The sequence below is a fragment of the Leucoraja erinacea genome, chromosome 16 (assembly GCF_028641065.1).
Source record: "Leucoraja erinacea ecotype New England chromosome 16, Leri_hhj_1, whole genome shotgun sequence".
NCBI classification, from domain to species: Eukaryota; Metazoa; Chordata; class Chondrichthyes; order Rajiformes; family Rajidae; genus Leucoraja; species Leucoraja erinaceus.
In genome coordinates this window covers 35,101,518-35,121,001 of record NC_073392.1, presented here as the reverse complement: position 1 = coordinate 35,121,001, position 19,484 = coordinate 35,101,518, and the positions used below count along the sequence as shown (strand labels likewise).

The 19,484-nt window shown below is 40.5% G+C and overlaps 1 protein-coding gene across 2 annotated transcripts in view; it reads right to left on the bottom strand.

Moving 5' to 3' along the window:
- Positions 1-5,960: 5,960 nt before the first annotated feature.
- Positions 5,961-19,484, bottom strand: part of LOC129704799 (calcium/calmodulin-dependent protein kinase type 1-like) — a 192,786-nt gene continuing 179,262 nt past the window's right edge. For both annotated transcript variants that reach the window (XM_055648155.1, XM_055648156.1), the window contains exons 10-12: positions 19,120-19,207; positions 17,088-17,226; positions 5,961-15,427 (exon numbers count right to left, since the gene is read on the bottom strand). In XM_055648155.1, the coding sequence (XP_055504130.1) occupies positions 15,318-15,427; positions 17,088-17,226; positions 19,120-19,207 (337 nt within the window). In that variant the 3' untranslated portion in view covers positions 5,961-15,317. The remainder of the gene's footprint in view (positions 15,428-17,087; positions 17,227-19,119; positions 19,208-19,484) is intronic.

Genomic DNA, 19,484 nt, shown 5'->3' with positions numbered 1-19,484 from the left:
AGTGTTTTGTGTTTTTTTGAAAACCAGCATCTGCAGTGCCTTGCGCCTAACTCATTTATATGTACAATAATCCATCTAATTTAATCTTTATTTTCACATGCCATTTTTTTTTTGTAAATGTCCAACTTTCCCACCAACATCTCATTTTAACATGTGGAAGATTCCAAGTGGAATCGGCATGCAAACATTATAATCTTGTTTAAGTTGGTTTTCTTCATGGTTTGAGTCACAAATTTATTTGTCTCCATTGTCTCACTTCTGACAATAGACAATAGGTAATAGGTGCAGGAGTAGGCCACTCGGCCCTTCGAGCCAGCACCGCCATTTAATGTGATCATGGCTGATCATCCACAATCAGCACCCCGTTCCTGCCTTCTCCCCATATCCCCTGACTCCGCTATCTTTAAGAGCCCTATCTAGGTCTCTCTTGAAAGTATCCAGAGAACGGGCCTCCATCGCCCTCTGAGGCAGAGAATTCCACAGACTCACAAGTCTCTGTGAGAAAAAAGTGTTTCCTCATCTACGTTCTAAATGACTTGCCCCTTACTCTTAGACTGTGGCCCCTGGTTCTGGACTTCCCCAACATCGGGAACACGTTTCCTGCCTCTAGCGTATCCAAACCCTTAATAATTTTATATGTTTCAATGAGATCTCCTCTCATCCTTCTAAACTCCAGAGTATACAAGCCCAGCCGCTCCATTCTCTCAGCAAATGACTGTCCCACCATCCCGGAAATTAGCCTTGTAAACCTACGCTGCACTCCCTCAATAGCAAGAATGTTCTTCTTCAAATTAGGGGACCAAAACTGCACACAATAGTCAAGGTGTGGTCTCACTAGAGCCTACTGCTCTTCACTCCAGATTTAGCAGACATGTACCGCATATTATATGCATCGGTAACTCAGTGGCGAGTATAACCTATTGAAAAACTGTATTGTTTTTTGTCAAATATTTTCCAAAGGACTCATTATTAACCTTGGACATCTCCTCAAATGTCTGTTTATTCACTGATTTCTTTGATCAATCTCTCTGATCTCTGAGCAGCAAAAATTGACACTGGGCGATTTGGTGAAATAAGTGTGTGGTTGATACATTTTGTGTCATAATATGTTTAAATAAAAATGATCAAAACCTGAGCACAATCATCCACAAATAGTTCTTCTAATAAGCCTAGGCATGAGAAAGTAGCTGTCCTTTCTTTAACAGAATCCCCTGTTGTGGTGCAGGATCCCAAGTGGTTTATCTCATTCTATTGCCAGGGGTTCGATATGTGTCATAAACAATTATCAATCCCCATATCACAATAATCCTTTATTTTCTCCACTCTTCTCCCTTGCCTACAAATCTATTCATGCTAATTTTTCATATTTTCTTAGATATGATGAAAGCATTGACTTAATGTTAACTATATTTGCTTTAACAGATGACCGTAAAACATAGGAGCAGAATTAGGCCATTCAGCCCCTCGAGTCTGGTCTGCCATTCGATCATGGCTGATCTAATTTACCCTCTCAACCCCATTCTCCTGCCTTCTCCCTATAATCTTTGATGCCCTTGCTAATCAAGAACCTATCAACCTCCAAGCTAATAAAGTATGAGTATGTATAAAAATACCTGATGACTTGGCCTCCATAGCAATGAATTCTGCAGATTCACCACCCTCTGGCTAAATAGATTCCTCCTCATCTCCATTCTAAAGGTACGTTCTTTCATTGTGAAGCTGGCCCTCTGGTCCTAGACTCTCTCGCGAGTGGAAACATCCTCACTACATCGACTCTATCTTGGCCTTTCATTATTTGGTGGGTTTCAATGCGATCCCCACCCCCTCATACTTCTAATCTACAGCGAGTACAAGCTCAGGGACTTCAAATGCTACCCAATCAACCCTGGGATCATTCTCGCAAACTTCAACTGGAATCTGATGTTGCCTGATATGCTGAGCATTTCCAGAGTATTTTGATATTAGTTTAGATTTACAACATCTGCAGTTTGTTTCTTATTTTTAGTTCTATCATTGGTAGTTGAATGTGTTCAAGATTTATCTTTGCTGTGCTGAGTTTTCTCAGGTATGCCTGTATAATATAGAAGGAAGTGTTTTAATGCTGATTCAAAATTAGTCCCTTGACACTGTGTTCAAGTTCACTGCTGTATTATCTTAAATGTGCCATGTTGCCTTTATTATGGATGAACTAGGACTTTTTGAGACCATATATACATCTCAAAATTTTGAGATTTATCCCTGCAATTTATATCACATAGAGAAGTTTAATTTGACACCTAATTCAGTAATAAAAAGGTTATGGCCCATACTCGAGGTATTGATGCATAGTGTGATCTGGGCAAAAGCCCATACCTTCTTAAAAATTAGAGAACCAGTTATCATTTCTCAAACAAATATAAAATTCTTACTTACCTGAAATTAAAGCATACTCCCACCTATTTTCAATCTGTTAAACCCCATTTCTTAATAAATTATTAACATTTTTAATAGCCTAAGTCAGATTTTTAAATGCTGTTTAGTGTTCTGATTGTTTTTAAATCAGCTGTGGAACATTGACCAATAAAAAATACTGTGCCATTATGTTGGCCTTTATTAAAAAAATAAGTAAGGTACACACGTTTGCTTTATAAAAACCCTGTTTTGTGTATGGTTCTACAACGATTTTTCGTTAATGACACTGCAAGGACCTTTTTGAGACCATATAAGCGACGATTCAGCCCACACATAAAAATGCTGGAAATACTCAGCAGGGCAGGCCACAACTCTGGGAAGAGAAACAGATTACAAGAAATTGCAGCCAATTGTTGACCTTTAATTGTTTGCAGCCCAGACCAACCTCCCCTGAAGGGTCTCGACCCGAAACTTCACCCATTCCTTCTCTCCAGAGATGCTGCCTGTCCCGCTGAGTTACTCCAGCTTTTTGTGTCTCCCTTCTATTGACACCATTTATACCTCAAGCTGCTTTGGCAAAGCCCGCAGCATAATCAAGGTTGTGTCGCACCTTGGCCATTCCCTCTTCTCCCCTCTCCAATCAGGCAAAAGGTATAGAATTGTAAAAACGCACACCTCCAGATTCAGGGACAGTTTCTTCCCAGCTGTTATCAAGCACCAGAATCCTCCTACCACAACCAGGGAGCAGTGCTAAACTACTACCTGCCTCATTGGTGACTCTCAGACAATCCTTGATGGGACTTTGCTGGCTTTACATTGCACTAAACGTTATTCCCTTCTCATGTATCTGTAAATGGCTCGTGTTGTATTGTAATCGTGCATTGTCTCTCTGCTGACTGGATAGCACACATCAATGTACCTCGGTACACATAACGATAAACTAAACTGAACAGATCTAGTATTTAACGCAAATGACCTTTTGTCAAATAAATTTCTGATGGACTTCAACAAGAAATATTATTTTTCTCTTCCCACATATGCAGCCTAACCTGAATATTTCCTGCAATTTGCATGTTTGTTTAAGATTTGCAGCATCTGCAGTTTTTTTTGGTTTTCACTTCTGAGAACACATCTAGAATATTGTGTAGTGATATTCCTCATATTTTAGAAATTCATACTCTTGCCATAGAGACTGGGCCAATGAAGGCTAGATCCACTAGAATTTAGATGAACGGGAGGTGACCTCATTGAAACATAGGGATAGGGAGACTGGATTTCGGGACTAGTCAAGTGTTTTCTTGTCATGTGTCCCGGATGGGGCAATTAAATTCTTACTTGCTGCAGCACAACAGAATATGTGAATATGTAAACATAGTACAAAACGGAAGAAGAAAAAAATAGTTCAATAAATAACATTGTATAATGCAATAATAATACAGTATTTTGCAGTTCAGAGCTCAGAGCTTATTCATTGTTGTGTTTAATAGCCCGATGGCTGTAGGAAAGAAGCTGTTCCTGAACCCGTAGGTTAGTTTTCAGCTTACTGTACCTTCTTCCTGATGGCAATGGTGAAATGAGTGTGTGGCCAGGATGGTGTGGGTCTTTGATGATTTTGGCTGCCTTTTTGAGGCAGCGAATACGATAGATCCCTTTGACGGTGGGGAGGTCAAAGCCGGTGATGGACTGGGCTGTGGTCACAACTTTTTGTAGTCTTTTTCGCTCCTGGATGTTCAAGTTGCTAAACTAGGCCATGATGCAACCAGTCAGTATGTTCTCTACCGTGCACCTGTAGAAGTTTAGGAGAATCCTCTTCGACACGCCGAATCTCTGTAATCTTCTCAGGAAGTAAACATAAGTCAGGGAGGAATTCAGTGGACCATGCAGCATCTATGGAGCCAAAAAAGTCAATGGAGGTTTTGGGTCGTGACCTTGCATTAGGAGTATGGAGGCAAAGAGATAGATGATGTTTTGTGTGTTCTACATTACAGCACCTGCAGTCTCTTGTGTCTCCTTGAATATTTCCCTTGGTTTGAGGGTCTAGAAAGAGGGGGCAAAGTCTCAGATTGTGGCATAAGACATCTTGAACTAAGATTTATTTCAGAAGGGTGATGACCCTGTGGAATTCTCTGCCACAGAACCTGATGGACGGGCCATTATTGACTCCACCCTACCCGAGGTCCGCAGTTGCCGGCCCTGTTTTATTCTGACCTACTCTAACATTCAGTCTGAAGAAGGGTTCCAACCTTAAGCATCACCTCTTCCTATTTTACAGAGATGCTGCCTGACCCTACTGAGTTACTGTGGCATTTTGTGTCTATCTTCGGTTTAAACCAGCATCTGCAGTTCCTTGCTACACATTTTGGATTATTGTATGATACAGGTCCACTTCTGAAATGTTGCCTTAATGGGATGGAATGGATTTAAGGACATACAATAAAAATTTGCAGATTTAGTTCATGCCTTGAAGAATGAATTGCATCCCATGTGTGGATTTTTGCATTGTTAGTTGATATTCGATTTGCAGTAATTACCACATTATGTTGTTATGCAGATGCAAACTTACAGGTATTGTTCTTTGGCAAGCTTATAGTTAATATCTACCACACAGATGCATTAACTTCTTGATATTTTGCGTAATTAACGACAAGGCTGGCACCTAGATATTATTTTTGCAAAGTTCTTTAAATAGAGCCTCCACTTGAACAACTTTCAAATATTCACATTTAACTTTTATTTGCTTTTGCAATCTTTATGAATAATATATGTCAAACATCATTTGCCTTTATTAAAACAGCAAGTATCAACTTTATGCCAATGCACAAGTGTATTTGATCAAGACAATTATTAGTTGTGATAAAATACACATGCAAATATTTTTTAGTTTAGTTTAGTTTAGTTTAGAGATACAGTGCGGAAACAGGCCCTTCGGCCAAGCAGCGATCCCCGTACACTAACACCATCCTACACCCACTAGGGACAATTTACGATCTTTACCAAAGCCAATTAACCTACAAACCTGTGTGTCTTTAAAGTGTGGAAGGAAACCAGAGCAAACGGGGAGAACGTACAAACTCTGTACAGAGAGCACCAGTAGTCAGGATTAAATCCTGCTCTCTGGTGCTGTAAGGCAGAAACTCCACCCTCCAAACAATTTTTTTAAAACATGACCCCTTTGGTCCAGTATCTTATTAAAATGTCTGGAACTAATTTTGAAGCAACTATTGGTCTCTTCCTCGTGCACTTGTCCGACTTTATTGTGTATTAGAACATATAGAACAGTACAGCACAGGAACAGGCCATTCGGCCCACTGTATCTGTGCCAAACATGATGCCAAGTTACACTAATCTCCTCTGCCTGAATGTAATCCATATCCATGAGACTATCTAAAAGCCTATTCAATGTCAGCACTACCCCTGGCAGTGCATTCCGTGCAACGACCACCCTCCGTGTAAGTTTAAAGGGGTTCATGAAGGAAATTCTATTAACAACATCACACCATTTCAACTTTGGTTAGTGACATCATGAGGCCGATTCATTTAAGACCAAAAAGACTCATAACTCAGATGCATTTAGATACAAACAGAGGGTAGACAAACAATTTTATTGGTCAATAACAAATTTCAAAAAGGTACAAATCAATGGCTCCCATTAGCATAATCAATATTACCCATGATGCATTGCATCCATACCAAAAGAGTTCAGAACTGCTTGCAATTTGGTGCAGTCTTCATTAAACATGAGCAGAAAGAACACAATACAAGCACTGGCAAAGGAAGATGTTTGCTCAACACAACTAGCATAATCTGCCCCCCTCTTCCCCTATTTAACCTTATACTTAATCTATATTTAAAGAACAAAAACATGGTTTCTGGAAAATAATGAATATACATCAGTTGTCAAAGTAAATGTAATATTGTGCTGAACCAGATTAATCTGCAGGACTCTGTACATGGCCATTTTATCCATGGAAATTGAAGTCTCCTATTAAAGTCTTGTTAGCTACATTTACCTTCGCTGTGCACTCTATTGTAGAGAATGTATCTCTTCAGTGGCAATCCTATGATGAGATTTCTTAATTCCACCAATAATTTGTCAAGTCATTCATCTCCCATTCAACAGCTGAAGTTCCAGGTTGGACCAGATACATTTGTACTTCCCCTAGTTGTAGCTTTCTGTTTATCTCTAGACTTTGTATCAGTATAAATCCAAATCATTGCCTGGCTTGAGGAAGCACAGAGCTGCTTTGGCAGCTTTATTTATTGATTTTTTAAGACTAGCTTCATGATAGCTGCAAGAAAATCAACAGCATAAAAAAAAAAGGAAAACAGGTCTCTACTGCTGTCCTTGGGGTGGAGGATGTGATCTGTGGAAGACAGTCTAGCCTAAGGAAGTGCAGTGTCGCAACATTTTATGACATGTTTAACATGAGAATTTTTTCTAGCATCCCACTAAGTTCTCCTGAAACTGTTTAATTGCAAATAAATGTTCATTTTTCACTTTCGTTTTTTTCCCTTAAAAGCATAATTAGATTCTTAAAAGTACAAATGAGGCAAGAGGGGAAGATGCAGAGAAGCCAAACCAATCTGCTGATTTAGTCACAGAGCTATACAGTACGGAAACTGGCCCTTCAGTCCAACACCTTCATGCTGACCAAGATGCTTAACCAAGCTAGTCCCACATGCCTGAGCTTGGACCATGTCCCTCCAAACCTTTTCTATCCATGTACCTATCTAAGTGTCTTTTAAATGTTATAATTGTACCTGCTTCTTCCACTTCCTGTGGCAGCTCTTCCATGAACTAATATGTTTGTGACAATGTTACTCCTCATGTCCCTTTTAAATCTTTCCCCTCTTGCTTTGAACTCCTGTCTGCTAGTTTTAGACTCCCCTGCCCTGGGGAAAAGACAGTGGCTATGCATGTAAGCTAGCTGCTAATGATGTTATAAACCTTTATAGGCTCCCCCCTCAGTCTCCTAAGCTCCAGGGGTAAAAAAACGACCCAGTCTGTCCAACCTCTCCCGATAACTTAAACTGCCCAGACCTGGTAAATCCTTTTTTGCATCCTTTCCAGTTTAATGACATCCTCCCCATAACAGGGTGATCAGGACTGGTCATAAATCTCCAAATATGGGCTTACCAACATCTTATACAGCTGTACCATGAGGTCCCAAGCCTTCTACACAATACACTGTAGAAGGGTTGGAACCTCATGGTACAGCTGGGACCTCATGACAAGCATGTAAACACCTTCCTCCCTGCCATGTCCATCTATATTACTAACTTCATGGAACTATGTACCTATATCCCTACATCTGCCAAATTTAATTTAATTTTCTCGTCGATTAACAACAGCTCTGTACATTTCATTAGTGTTGCACATTTAATTGCTTCAGGCCAAAAAGAAAGGTGATATTGAGCACAGGAAATCACTAACTGGGCAGAGATACCTGGAGCAAGATACTCTGATAATTAAGATAATAGTTAAAGGAAAACACATGGCGATCTGGATAGCCCACGATTGTTAGGAATTTATTTGCAGCACGGCAGGGAAGCAGAGCTTAAAAACTGAGACTCAACAGTGCCCTCAGTGGTGGGAGGTCATAGTCATTGTAATAGATTGGCACAAATAGCTACCATTGTAAATACAGACACTGACATTTCTAAAGTTAGGCAGTAGACTAAGACGTGAAAGGATGTGTGGATCAGATAAACCTTTTCAAAATATGTGTGACAACAGTGTAAGGCTGCGTTGAAATATGAATTCTGAGAATCGTGTGGTATTCTTAGTAAAAATACAAAAATAAAATCAAAACCATCTATCTCGCCCCTTTTCCTCCACTACAAAGTACAATAGTGACGTCAGAATAACTACTGCTGTAATGCAAATTTAGGTTCGACATCAATCAGCAAACGTTCAAATGTACAGTAGTCAACCATCTTTTCAAATCATAGTATTGAGAGCTAAAGAATAAGTTTATGTTTAGTAAGCATCTTCCTTCTTGTATTATCACACAGGAACCTGAAAATTTACTATACATCATAGCCCATCATGCAAAGAGCTGCTGAGTTCATACAGGCAAAATAATGACAATTGTGACTTCACCTGTAACATCCACGTAAGGTATTAAACCAAACTCAGCAGTGGGCAGAGAAGTGACTGCACTGATAGCTGCTTTTTCACACGAAGAGATGGACTGAGGCTAACAGGACAGTCACAGAGAAAATGGTCAGCAATGAAGCTGCTGGGAATGTGAACCCCAATGCCAATGACACATTGCCAGTAAAAACCCTTTCACATAATTACAAACGTCACTTTGACTCAACGTGACAGAGGACAAACAATCTCCACAGAGGTGCTATCATCATGCAGGGAGCATGAAGCACATTTAACTTGTCCATTTGGTGCATCGACACATTCTGTCACACACACACTTGCTGAACCGCTCTGATAAACCCTGATTAACCCTCTGAAAGGTTAAGTCTTTCAATTTCTCATTTCATTCATTTGTAGACAGATAAATATGGCTCCATTTCATCCTCAATATATTGTAATTAAACAGACTATAATTTCTGTTTTGGACCACTGCTCTCCTTACACTATTTAAGGGCAATGGACTGAACATGCAGAATGAGTTGCAGGTGACCTAAAGTGTCTTTTATTATTTCTCTCCCCAGTAATTATATTCTCACTGATATCTATCGCTACCAATAGAATACAAATCCCCTTTGGTAAGATTGGGAACGATGGTCGAAGTTCAATTTCAACAATTCAATGGCAAACTATTACGAGATGTACAGTGCATGGTCATCACCTTTTCGATCATAATAACAGGTTCCAGTCTCGGTTCAATCCTCGTTGGTAACGGTAACAGCAACCCTTGGAATGACATAGTTGCCTGTTCTAGTAAAGACTGGGGGCCCTGCCAATGCCTAGTACTCTGTTGGAATAGAGGTAGGCCCGAAAAGATAAGACATTCAGCCACATTACATTTTAACTAGTGAGTTTAATCTTTCATCATGTCTCAGGGTGCAGAGTGAAGGGTCTCGTGATCATACTTTGCACTAAAAGTGATTTTCTATTAGCCTTATACATGCTCAAAAAGAAAACATGGGCAGGTTATGGGTTGGAGGTTGGGAGTTGAGGAGATGCCAATTCTGAAAGCAAATTGAAACTTTGAGAATTAAGGTCTGCAACTCAGAATGTAGACAGGTTGGGTTCATGTTGTGGAAACTAAGAACTGCTTTTGCTGGTGTTTGCCTGTAGAAGAAAAATTAAAATCTCCAGATACTTAATTATGGCTGGAATTTGTTAAGGTAACGAAAGGGTGTGCGGATATGGCAATCGACATCTGTTGTTGACCAGCTGCAGAGCAAAACAAGTTTCAGACACGTTATCTCCTAGAATTGACCTTGTTCCCGTGTTTTGTGACTGGGAATGCGTAGCGTTGGTAAACGAAACACAACAGCAATAGTTGGGCAGACCACCCGCAACCCTGCCCCTAGAAGCACAGAAACGTTGCAGACAATGGGGGCTTATGATTGGCTCGGGGAGGGGGCAATAGACATAGACAATAGGTGCAGGAGTAGGCCATTCGGCACTTCGAGCAGAACCGCCATTCAATGTGATCATGGTTGATCATCCACAATCAGTACCCCGTTCCTGTCTTCCCCCCATATCCCCTGACTCCGTTATCTTTAAGAGCCCTATCTATCTCTCTCTTGAAAGTGTCCAGAGAACCGGCCTCCAACGCCCTCGGAGGCAGAGAATTCCACAGACTCACAACTCTCTGTATGAAAAAGTGTTTCCTCGTCTCCGTTCTAAATGGCTTACCCCTTATTCTTAAATTGTGGCCCCGGTTCTGGACTCCCCCCAACGTGTTTCCTGCACTGGCACGATGTGCTTGAAAGACGAAATAAAATGTCGATGCCCTTGTATTATGTTTGACTTGCTCTAACCATCCGCTGTTGAATAAGATTTACATAAACAAAAAGTATATTATGACTAATGAAATAATTAATACGCATGTAGTTGATAGTAGGAAATGTAGATAGATAACATGTAGATAGATAACAGGAAAACATACAGTCGAGGACGAAGTATGTTTTCGAATAATTGTATCTAACAATAAAAAAAGTTGTTTACTGCACTTTATAATTGTCGGCTAATTCTGCTGCAAAGACGGAGAACTGGTGAGCAGTTAATGGCCGCAATCTCTCCATGATATCATGCAATAAAGCCTCTTAAAGCGAAACAAAGTCTCTATTTTTCCTTCAATTTTCCCCCAAGTCAATTTCCTCGACAATGCCAAAAGATAGGCACAAAGTGCTGGAGTAACTCAGTGGGTCAGGCAGCATCTCTGGAAAACCTATCATCCATCTTTTTTCTCCAGAGATGCTGCCTGACCGTATGAGTTACTCTAGCACTCAGTGTTTATCATAGGTTAAAACTGTGATTATTTATCACCTGCCAATCGATTAAGAAAATGAAGGTTGCTTTTCCACCATGGCACATTAACAAATTCAACTAACTGTTTAACAAAATAAAATCTGAAAATAAAACCAGTAGCAGTAAATGCTGCCCTCGGATCCACGAGATTGTCATAAAAGTAAACACTGGCTCACTAGACTTCCTTGGGGAAAGAAGCCTGCCATTTATGTGACTTCAGTCTCACAGCAATCTGCCCTCAAAAAGGTCGAGCAAGTTGTATAAAATGATCAGAGTGGTTTAGAAATCCTGTCATCACTTTGATGGAGGAACTAGGGATGAACAAACATTGGCTGCAGAGTGGCCTGGGGCCATTTTTTAAATATTAATATTTGTTGCTCTTCTCATCCTGTGAATGGATATCATGAAAAAAAAACATATTTTCTTTAAAAACGTATGCTGACCAGTTAATATTTTAGAGCTGTTTCAAAATGCAAAGATCAGAGTAGGGAGCTGGTCTTCAGAGCCGTTAACATGAGTGTACAAGCGCAAAACATTTGTTGGTATTCTGGGTGATGATAAGTTATTCAAGTAAAACCAAACTCCAGAATACGAGCCCTTCCGTCAGCATCATTGAACTGGAAAGAATGTATAAAGTTTTAAGTGCAAACCTCTGAGGAAGTGTCTACCCCAGAAACATTATCACCGACGCCTCAGATTGTTTATTCATCACAGGTTCCCAGCATTTCCAACATTTTCTTTTCAGCTTTTGTGGATTTTAAACCCTCACATACAAAGTCAAATATCATATTAATTTTCTAAAATCTTAAAATCATATATCTTTCTGAATAATCCATTCATATATGAGGACATTAAAATTTAGTGCACAAAATATCCGAAGCTTCTTCCCAGATTAATCTATGGCATCTCAACTGAGAATGCATCCTGGTCATATGATTAAGAGCTTTGCAGATTTATCTTACATTTTCCCACATTAATATATATTTTTGCAAAAAGGAGATATTTTTCTATCAGCGGCCAATGACCAAGTTGCTTGGACTTAATTTAGTTTAGATACAGTGCAGAAACAGGCCCTTCGGCCCACCAAGTCCGCGCCGAGCAGCGATCCCCGCATACTAGCACTATCCTTACACACTAGGGACAAATTACAATGATACCAAAGCCAATTAACCTATACACCTGCACGTCTTTGTAGCGTGGGAGGAAACTGGAATACCCGGGGAAATCCCACGCAGGTCATGGGAAGGACGTACAAACTCCGTACAGACAGCACCCGTAGTCAGGATGAATCCGAGTCTCTGGCTCTGTAAGGCAGCAACTCTACAGCTGCGCCACCGTGCCGCCCTTCAAAATACAAGGAGACTCCCTCAAGGAGACGCAAGATTTACTTGTTCATGGCTTAATACCATTGCAGTTTACGTGTATAGGTCATGCTTCCAGATTAAACTTGACTAAAGAAACAGTGCTTAAACTTTTAAAAATAGTTCTGGGGACCCTTTCCCAACTAAGCGCCTGAGCACCGTGGCTAAACATCAGAGTGACGACTCAACGTGAAATGTCACTATCCATGTTCTCCAAAGATGCTGCCTGACCCGCTGAGTTACTCAGCAAGCACTTTATGTCTTATTTTTGTAAACCAGGTCCTGCAGTTACTTGTTTGTACATCAGAGTGGGCAGCGTGTTATAAAGATAAGCTGGCTAATGGGTATGAGTCACGCCACTGCTGCTTCAGTTCATGCCTCCATTAATAGAGGGGAAAACTGTAGGTTTTAGACAAAATCAAATTAAAATCTAGACCCTTGTTGATTGGCAGGATTTTCCCCATTTTTAATCATCTTTTTTCTCTGTATATCCATTCAAGGGATGTGGGATTTGCAACATCAGCCAACATTTAATTCCTCATAGACCCAAAAAGCTGGAGTTACTCAACAGGTCAGACAGTATCTCTGGAAAAAAGGAATATGTGACGTTTCAGGTTGAGACCCTTCATCAGTCAGACCCGAAACGTCACCTATTCCTTTTCTCCAAAGGTACAGTCTGACCCGTTGAATTACTCCAGCTTTTTGTGTCTATCTTTGGTTTAAACCAGCATCTGCAGTTCCTTCCTACACATTTAATTCCTCATATCCAGTTGCCCTTAGGAAGGTGGTAGTGAACTGTAATCCTTGAACTGTAATCCTTGAGGTGTGGATGCTGCTAGGGAGAGTTTGACCCATGTCTTTACTAGTTTGCCATGAGAATCTAATTCACCCAGTTAAAAGCACTGCACTTGCACAGAATTAGCACCAGGATTTACAGTTCAGACCCGAGTGCAGTAGCACCTTTTACCCAACGTGTATTAGAAGTGGCATCTGGTCCAAAGTGCCAAGATGACAGCAGCCTCTACAGACCCGGCAGTTCTAGATCCCTTGGTGGTGTGAGCTGCCATCATTGAAATTGACTTACTGATCATTTATTTGCAAGCAAGCACAATCCAACACATCAAAAAGCAACGTAAATGGTAGCCACATCAATAGCTTCTCCCGTAGCTATACTGCACTCTCAGTAAAAGACATTGCAAGGAAATGTGTGCTCAATTGGAATTAGGGCCACTGCTTAAGCCGCTTCTGATTTCGCCTATTGAAGGGATCCTATTGTGTTCTAGCCAACATGGTCGGAAAAACCATGGTCAAGTCTGAAGGAGGGACCTGTCCCAAAACGTCACCTACCCACGTTCTCCAGAGATGCTGCCTGACCCTCTGAGTTACTCCAGCACTTTGTATCTTTTTTGATGGTAGGAAAATCGTGGTCTCAATTAGTCCACATTATGAGGGGCCTATATTCTGGGATGGAAGCGGAGACTTGTTTTAATCTGCATAACTCAATGACTTAGCCCTTAATATTTTAAAATTTCTTAAGTGTGCAATTTCATCGCCAAGAACCAAAGCTTGCTATGTAGTGTAAAAAATATTCCAGAGCTAGATCTCGTCGGACATTAAGAGTGGTCTATCCCTTGCGGATATATCAAATATCAAAGCTTTTCACTGTACCTCGGTACACGTGACAATAAACTAAACTGAACTGAAATATCTCAGATTAAAATGGTCTGAACACCACTGAGATGCACAGCTGATCTGATAGCGTTTCTGTCAGAAATGCAAACCTCCCTTTCATCCATGTTTTACAAAGTGCGAATAAAAATCTACGGTCTCTACAGCAGTCAATCAATCATTTCTCGTTGGTACCTTATCTAGCATTCAACACTGAAGCTCCAACCATTTAGCATCTTAAATATAAAAGCAACATAATGTGAATCTGACTATTTCAGCAGTTTTAAATGGTGAAATCTACTATTAATCCATAAAAAGGCAAGTACAAAAGGCCCAATTAAAGCAACTATGTTTCTGTCTATAATCTTTCAACTCAATAAAACTCACTAACTTAAACAAATGGCACTGGTTGGCATGTCTGAATAATTTCCAAAGCAGCACAATTTAAGTAACTTAAAATGCCACTTGTCGTGTCAAAGGATGAGAAACTGTTCTTGTAAAAGTATCCACTGATCAGACAAGCACTAACTCTCGCAGAAGAGGCTCTGAAACATTTCAAGCAAACACAAAGATATTTAAACCAACTACTATTAGGGATTAAAGGTTTAACATAAAAATGGATAAGAATGATCTCAGACACTTCAAGAAAGATCATACGTGACGGTCACATTATCAAACTGCAAACTCAGAAGATTCAGGAATCCAGAGGCCAACATGGAAAGCGCTTCGCTGGATCTGATCAGAGACCATTTGACAAAGTTTATCATATCTTACATAATATATACACATACACAAAAGAACCTTGATATCCAGTCAGACTCATGTGACACATTTCCATGATACTTGGGGCTGTTCTCTTAAAATTACGGACAGGATCCAAGGAATTGGCAGCGTTAAGATGTCACCAGCCATAAGAAACCTATGGGATTAGCTTTGACAAATAAATCATCGAAACAAGTAAAGAAAAAGATTAGGCAAACAAACCCATTTGGGTTTCAGTGAGGCAAGAGAAATTCTTCTTATCAATGCTCTCTTTTAAACTTAAAAAAAAAATCAATTTAAAACATTTAAAATATGAGGATCCCTGTCCCAGTTTTCAGGCTGTCACAGATATTTGACTTTTAACTTGTTCTGTAATTATTTTTCCACATATGGAATTTAAAACACAGCCTAGGATCGAATTGTCACCACCACTGAAGATCACTCCTGCAATCACCTTGCCCACACCCAGAAGCAGTAATCATATCACAGGTGGGAGGAGTTCTATTGGATTGACATTCTGGCAAACAGGAAGGTTTAAGAGCATTCAGAAGGAGCCCCCCCCCCCCCCCCCCCAAGTGCAAGGCTCTCAGGTAACATGTACTGAGAATGGAATGAGTGTTGCATTTAAATTGCCTCTGAGCCTTGACTACGTCATCAACAACCAGAACATCGATGGTCCCCATCTGGACTTAGACTCGGTTGTACTGGCAGCTGTGAGAATGGGCGGTCAGCAGGTTTTGTTCCGTTTGTACGGCAGAGTGTGGAGAGGAAGGAAGTGGGAATTCTTCACATGGTGAACCTTGAAATGGAAGGACAGTGTTACAGTCACGAAAGACAGACGAGGCATTTAATACCTGAAACTGAAATGGAACATAGGACAATATTGTCTATTGTCTAAACAGCTGCATTAACTCAGCGGGTCAGTCAGCATCTCTGGAGAGAGGAATAGGTGATGTTTTGGGTCGAGACCCTTCTTCAGATGGAAGAAGGGCCTCAACCTAAAATGTCACCTATTCCTTTTCTCCAGAGATTTCTCCTGAGTAACGCCAGCTTTTTGTGTCTATCTGCAGTTCCTTCCAACACATGGAACATTGAACGGCACAGAAGCAGCCCCTTCGGCCCGCAATGTGTGTGCCAAACGTAATAGCAAGTTAATGCACCATTATAACATTTAAAAAGAATAATTGACACAAAACAAACCTGCTCATGCGGAGGAGCATAAAGATCTTAATCAAGCCAATTTTAACATTGAAGAAATCAATGTTAATCCATTTAATACAAAACATATCTCATCACTGGAAGAGTAACTGTTCTTTGTGGACGTCTTTACCATATGAATGGAGCTGGCATATGCAGAGAATTTTGAGACTATGATGGTTTCTAGATGTTGTATCAAGCAAACTCTGGTAGATTTGATCAGCTCTGTTTTTAAGTATTTTGGTCTTTGCTAATGTCTGATCAGCCATTCTGATGCTTCTAGAAAATTAGATTGGAAATGTTCTCATACTGTTCAAGAACGATTTTGGATGTTTTCTTGTGATGAATTATCAACCGGGAAAGCTAACAATTACGGACCATTTCTAACTGCCCTTGCCCTGTGCGGCTCCCATGGGCAGTGGAAGATAGTTTAGAGTCAACCACATGGTCTAGGTTTAGTCACAAAGGTCAGACCAGGAAAGAATAAAAAGCTTCTCTTCTCTAACAATCATATGAGTTTTTACAACAACCCAGAGCTGTAACTATTAGGATTACTGACCTAGCTGTTTATCCAATTTACTTAACTGAATTTAATCAAACATCTCCAACTCATTAATACCCCAAGTACCCCCAGCATCTAGAATATCCCAAGACCGCAAGAAATTGCAGCAAATTGTAAACACAGCCCAGACCATCTGGAGAAGGGTCTCAACCCGAAATGTCACCCATTCCTTCTCTCCAGAGATGCTGCCTGTCCCGCTGAGTTACTCCAGCATTTTGTGTCTGTCTCCTTTCCATTGACTCAATTTATAGCTCACGGTGCCTCAGCAAGGCCAGCAGCATAATCAAGGATGAGTCGCACCCTGGCTGCTCCCTCTTCTCCCCTCTCCCATTAGCCAAAAGGTTTAGAAGTGTGAAAAAACACATACCTCCCGATTCAGTTTCTTCCCAGCTGTTATCAGGTAACAGAATCATCCTACCACAACCAAAGAGCAGTGCTGAACTACTATCTACTTCATTGGTGACCCTCAGACTATCCTTGATCGGACTTTAACTTGCACTAAATGTTATTCCCTTATCAAGTATTTATACACTGCAAATGAATCGATTGTATTGTCTTTCTGCTGACTGGTTAGCACGCAACAAAAAGCTTTTCACTGTATCTGGGTACACGTGACAAGAAACTAAACTGTTAACAGTAAACCTAGTTGGTGCAATCTGCAGTACATTTTACAAGCAGGAGAACAACCTCAAACTCTTACCGTCTTTGGAATTCCCTCCTGGTAGCACAAGTGTCCTGTCACACGGACTGGTTGGCGTGTTCTGCACTGACCCTTCTTGGCTGTTGCCCAAGTGCAGCTTCCTCATGTGACGTATAACGGCTGTGGCATTAAAAGCTTGCTGTCGGAACAAGATGGAAAGATACGAGTGTCACTGACGGAAGTTGTGAGGAAGAGATAAATGAAGGAGACACAAATGCACTGTCACTTTCCTATTTTGGTGTAATGCCATGAGATAATTTTGGTATTCATACTAAAATGAAGGTTAAATACTTCAATCCTTGTTGGTCATAGACTTACCAAATTTTCACAGTACAGGATGCCATTCAGTCCATTGAATCCATACTGGCTTATAGTAGAACAACTTAGTTGAACCCATTCCTCTGCCAATTGTTTCCCTTAACTACCTATCCAATTCTCTTTTGAAAGCCTTGATATAACTCTCCTTCCACTCCTTGCAAGCATAGTTCCAAATCATCATTGTTCTGGGGGAAAAAAATACTCACACCTCCACTCTCCCTTTCTATTTGTTTTAAGTCTGTGTCCCTGCTCCTTGAACCATGTACTAAAGCAAACAGCTATTTTTATTTGCTTGATGTAAAGGCATCACAATCTCCATTCAATCGTCCTTGTTCCAATGAGCACAACACAAGCTTCTCAGAACCATTATAGCTGAGAATCTTCATCTCTGTAACCATTGTTTCATGGACCTGCACATCTTTCCTACTTTTTGGTAAACAGAATTGGGTGCAATTCTCCAGCTCTAGCCTAACTAGTACTTTAAAATGGTTCAATAGTTCAATTTTAAGGATAAGGGGGAAATCTTTTCGGACCGAGATGAGAAAAACATTTTTCACAAAGAGAGTGGTGAATCTCTGGAATTCTCTGCCACAGAAGGTAGTTGAGGCTATATTTAAGAGGGAGTTAGATGTAGCCCTTGTGGCTAAAGGGATCAGGGGGTATGGAGAGATGGCAGGTACAGGATACTGAGTTGGATGATCAGCCATGATCGTATTGAATGGCGGTGCATGCTCAAAGGGCCGAATGGCCTACTCCTGCACCTATTTTCTATGTTTCTATGTTTCTAATAAATAATCCCTGCATTTGTATTCTGAATCGCTGTTTATGAACCCCAGGATTCTATACGCTGTACAAATCAAACCTGCCAAACACAAATTGAAGGAACAACACCTCATATTCCGTTTGGGCAGCTTACAACCCAGAGGTATGAAATGTTTGGTTTCTCTAACTTCAAGTAGCCCTTGCTGTCCCTCTCTCTCTATCCCTCTCCAACTAGTTTCAATGTCCTCTAGATTAATTTTACTGTTTGTGTGCCTCGTTGTCACCTTCCCCTCAGCCAACAGTGAACCATTCTACATTTCCTTGATCATCGTCTGCCTTGATCGATCATTTACACTCCTTACCCTTCCATATCGCCATTTCTGTCTCCCGACTTTCAGTTTGAGGAAGGGCCTCGACCCGAAACATCGCCCATTCCTTCTCCTCAGAGATGCTGCCTGTCCCGTTGAGTTACTCCAGCATTTTGTGTCTATTCTCAATATCTTCTGCCTCTCTCACTTAGTTAGTCAAGATCTTGCACCTTATGGGGAACTTCACTTTTTACAAAATGTCTTGATGCTTTGGGACAATTGTTTGTTAGTCCAGGGCTCCATTCTACAAATCTCCACAGACAGTGCCTTTCAAGAGTCAAATGTTTAATTGTCATTTGCATTGTAACAATGACATACCTGTACTTACGAAGAGAATTCTAATAAGAGAATGACGATTTACTGTCATGTTTTTTGTTCACCAAGATTGTTGTATAACTAGTAATTTCTTTTAAACTCTCCACGTCTAGTACACAGGTTTCTAATTCCACACCTTTTGATGCAATCCCAGCAAATGCTACTTTCAAGCATTAGGGATTGAATCTCATCAGATAAATGCAGAACATCTTGCAAATGCACAGGATGCGGCCCAATCTCTAAGCATGCCACTGCCTCGGGCAACTCACCTTCCATTTACTCTTTGCAAAGTTCTTCTTGATTTGTGCACTGACCGACTCATGGATGTTCTTATCCAAGGCGGTATCACCAGCAATCCTGCATGACCAAAGGACAATGTTTGAGGTGAAACTGCTCATTAGTATCGCAGATAATGAAGCAGTCCAATTATTATTGCCTGGCAGAGGTCTACAATTAAATACATGAATACTGGTGAATTTTATGTACCATCTGTACAAATGGATGGGAAACATGGCCTATCATTTAGGCCCAAACACAGGTTCCATTTAATGACATATTCCTCCTGCAATAACGAGCTAAATTTAATTATTTCCCCACCCATACTCCACTAGTATCTTTATTTCACTGCAGAAGC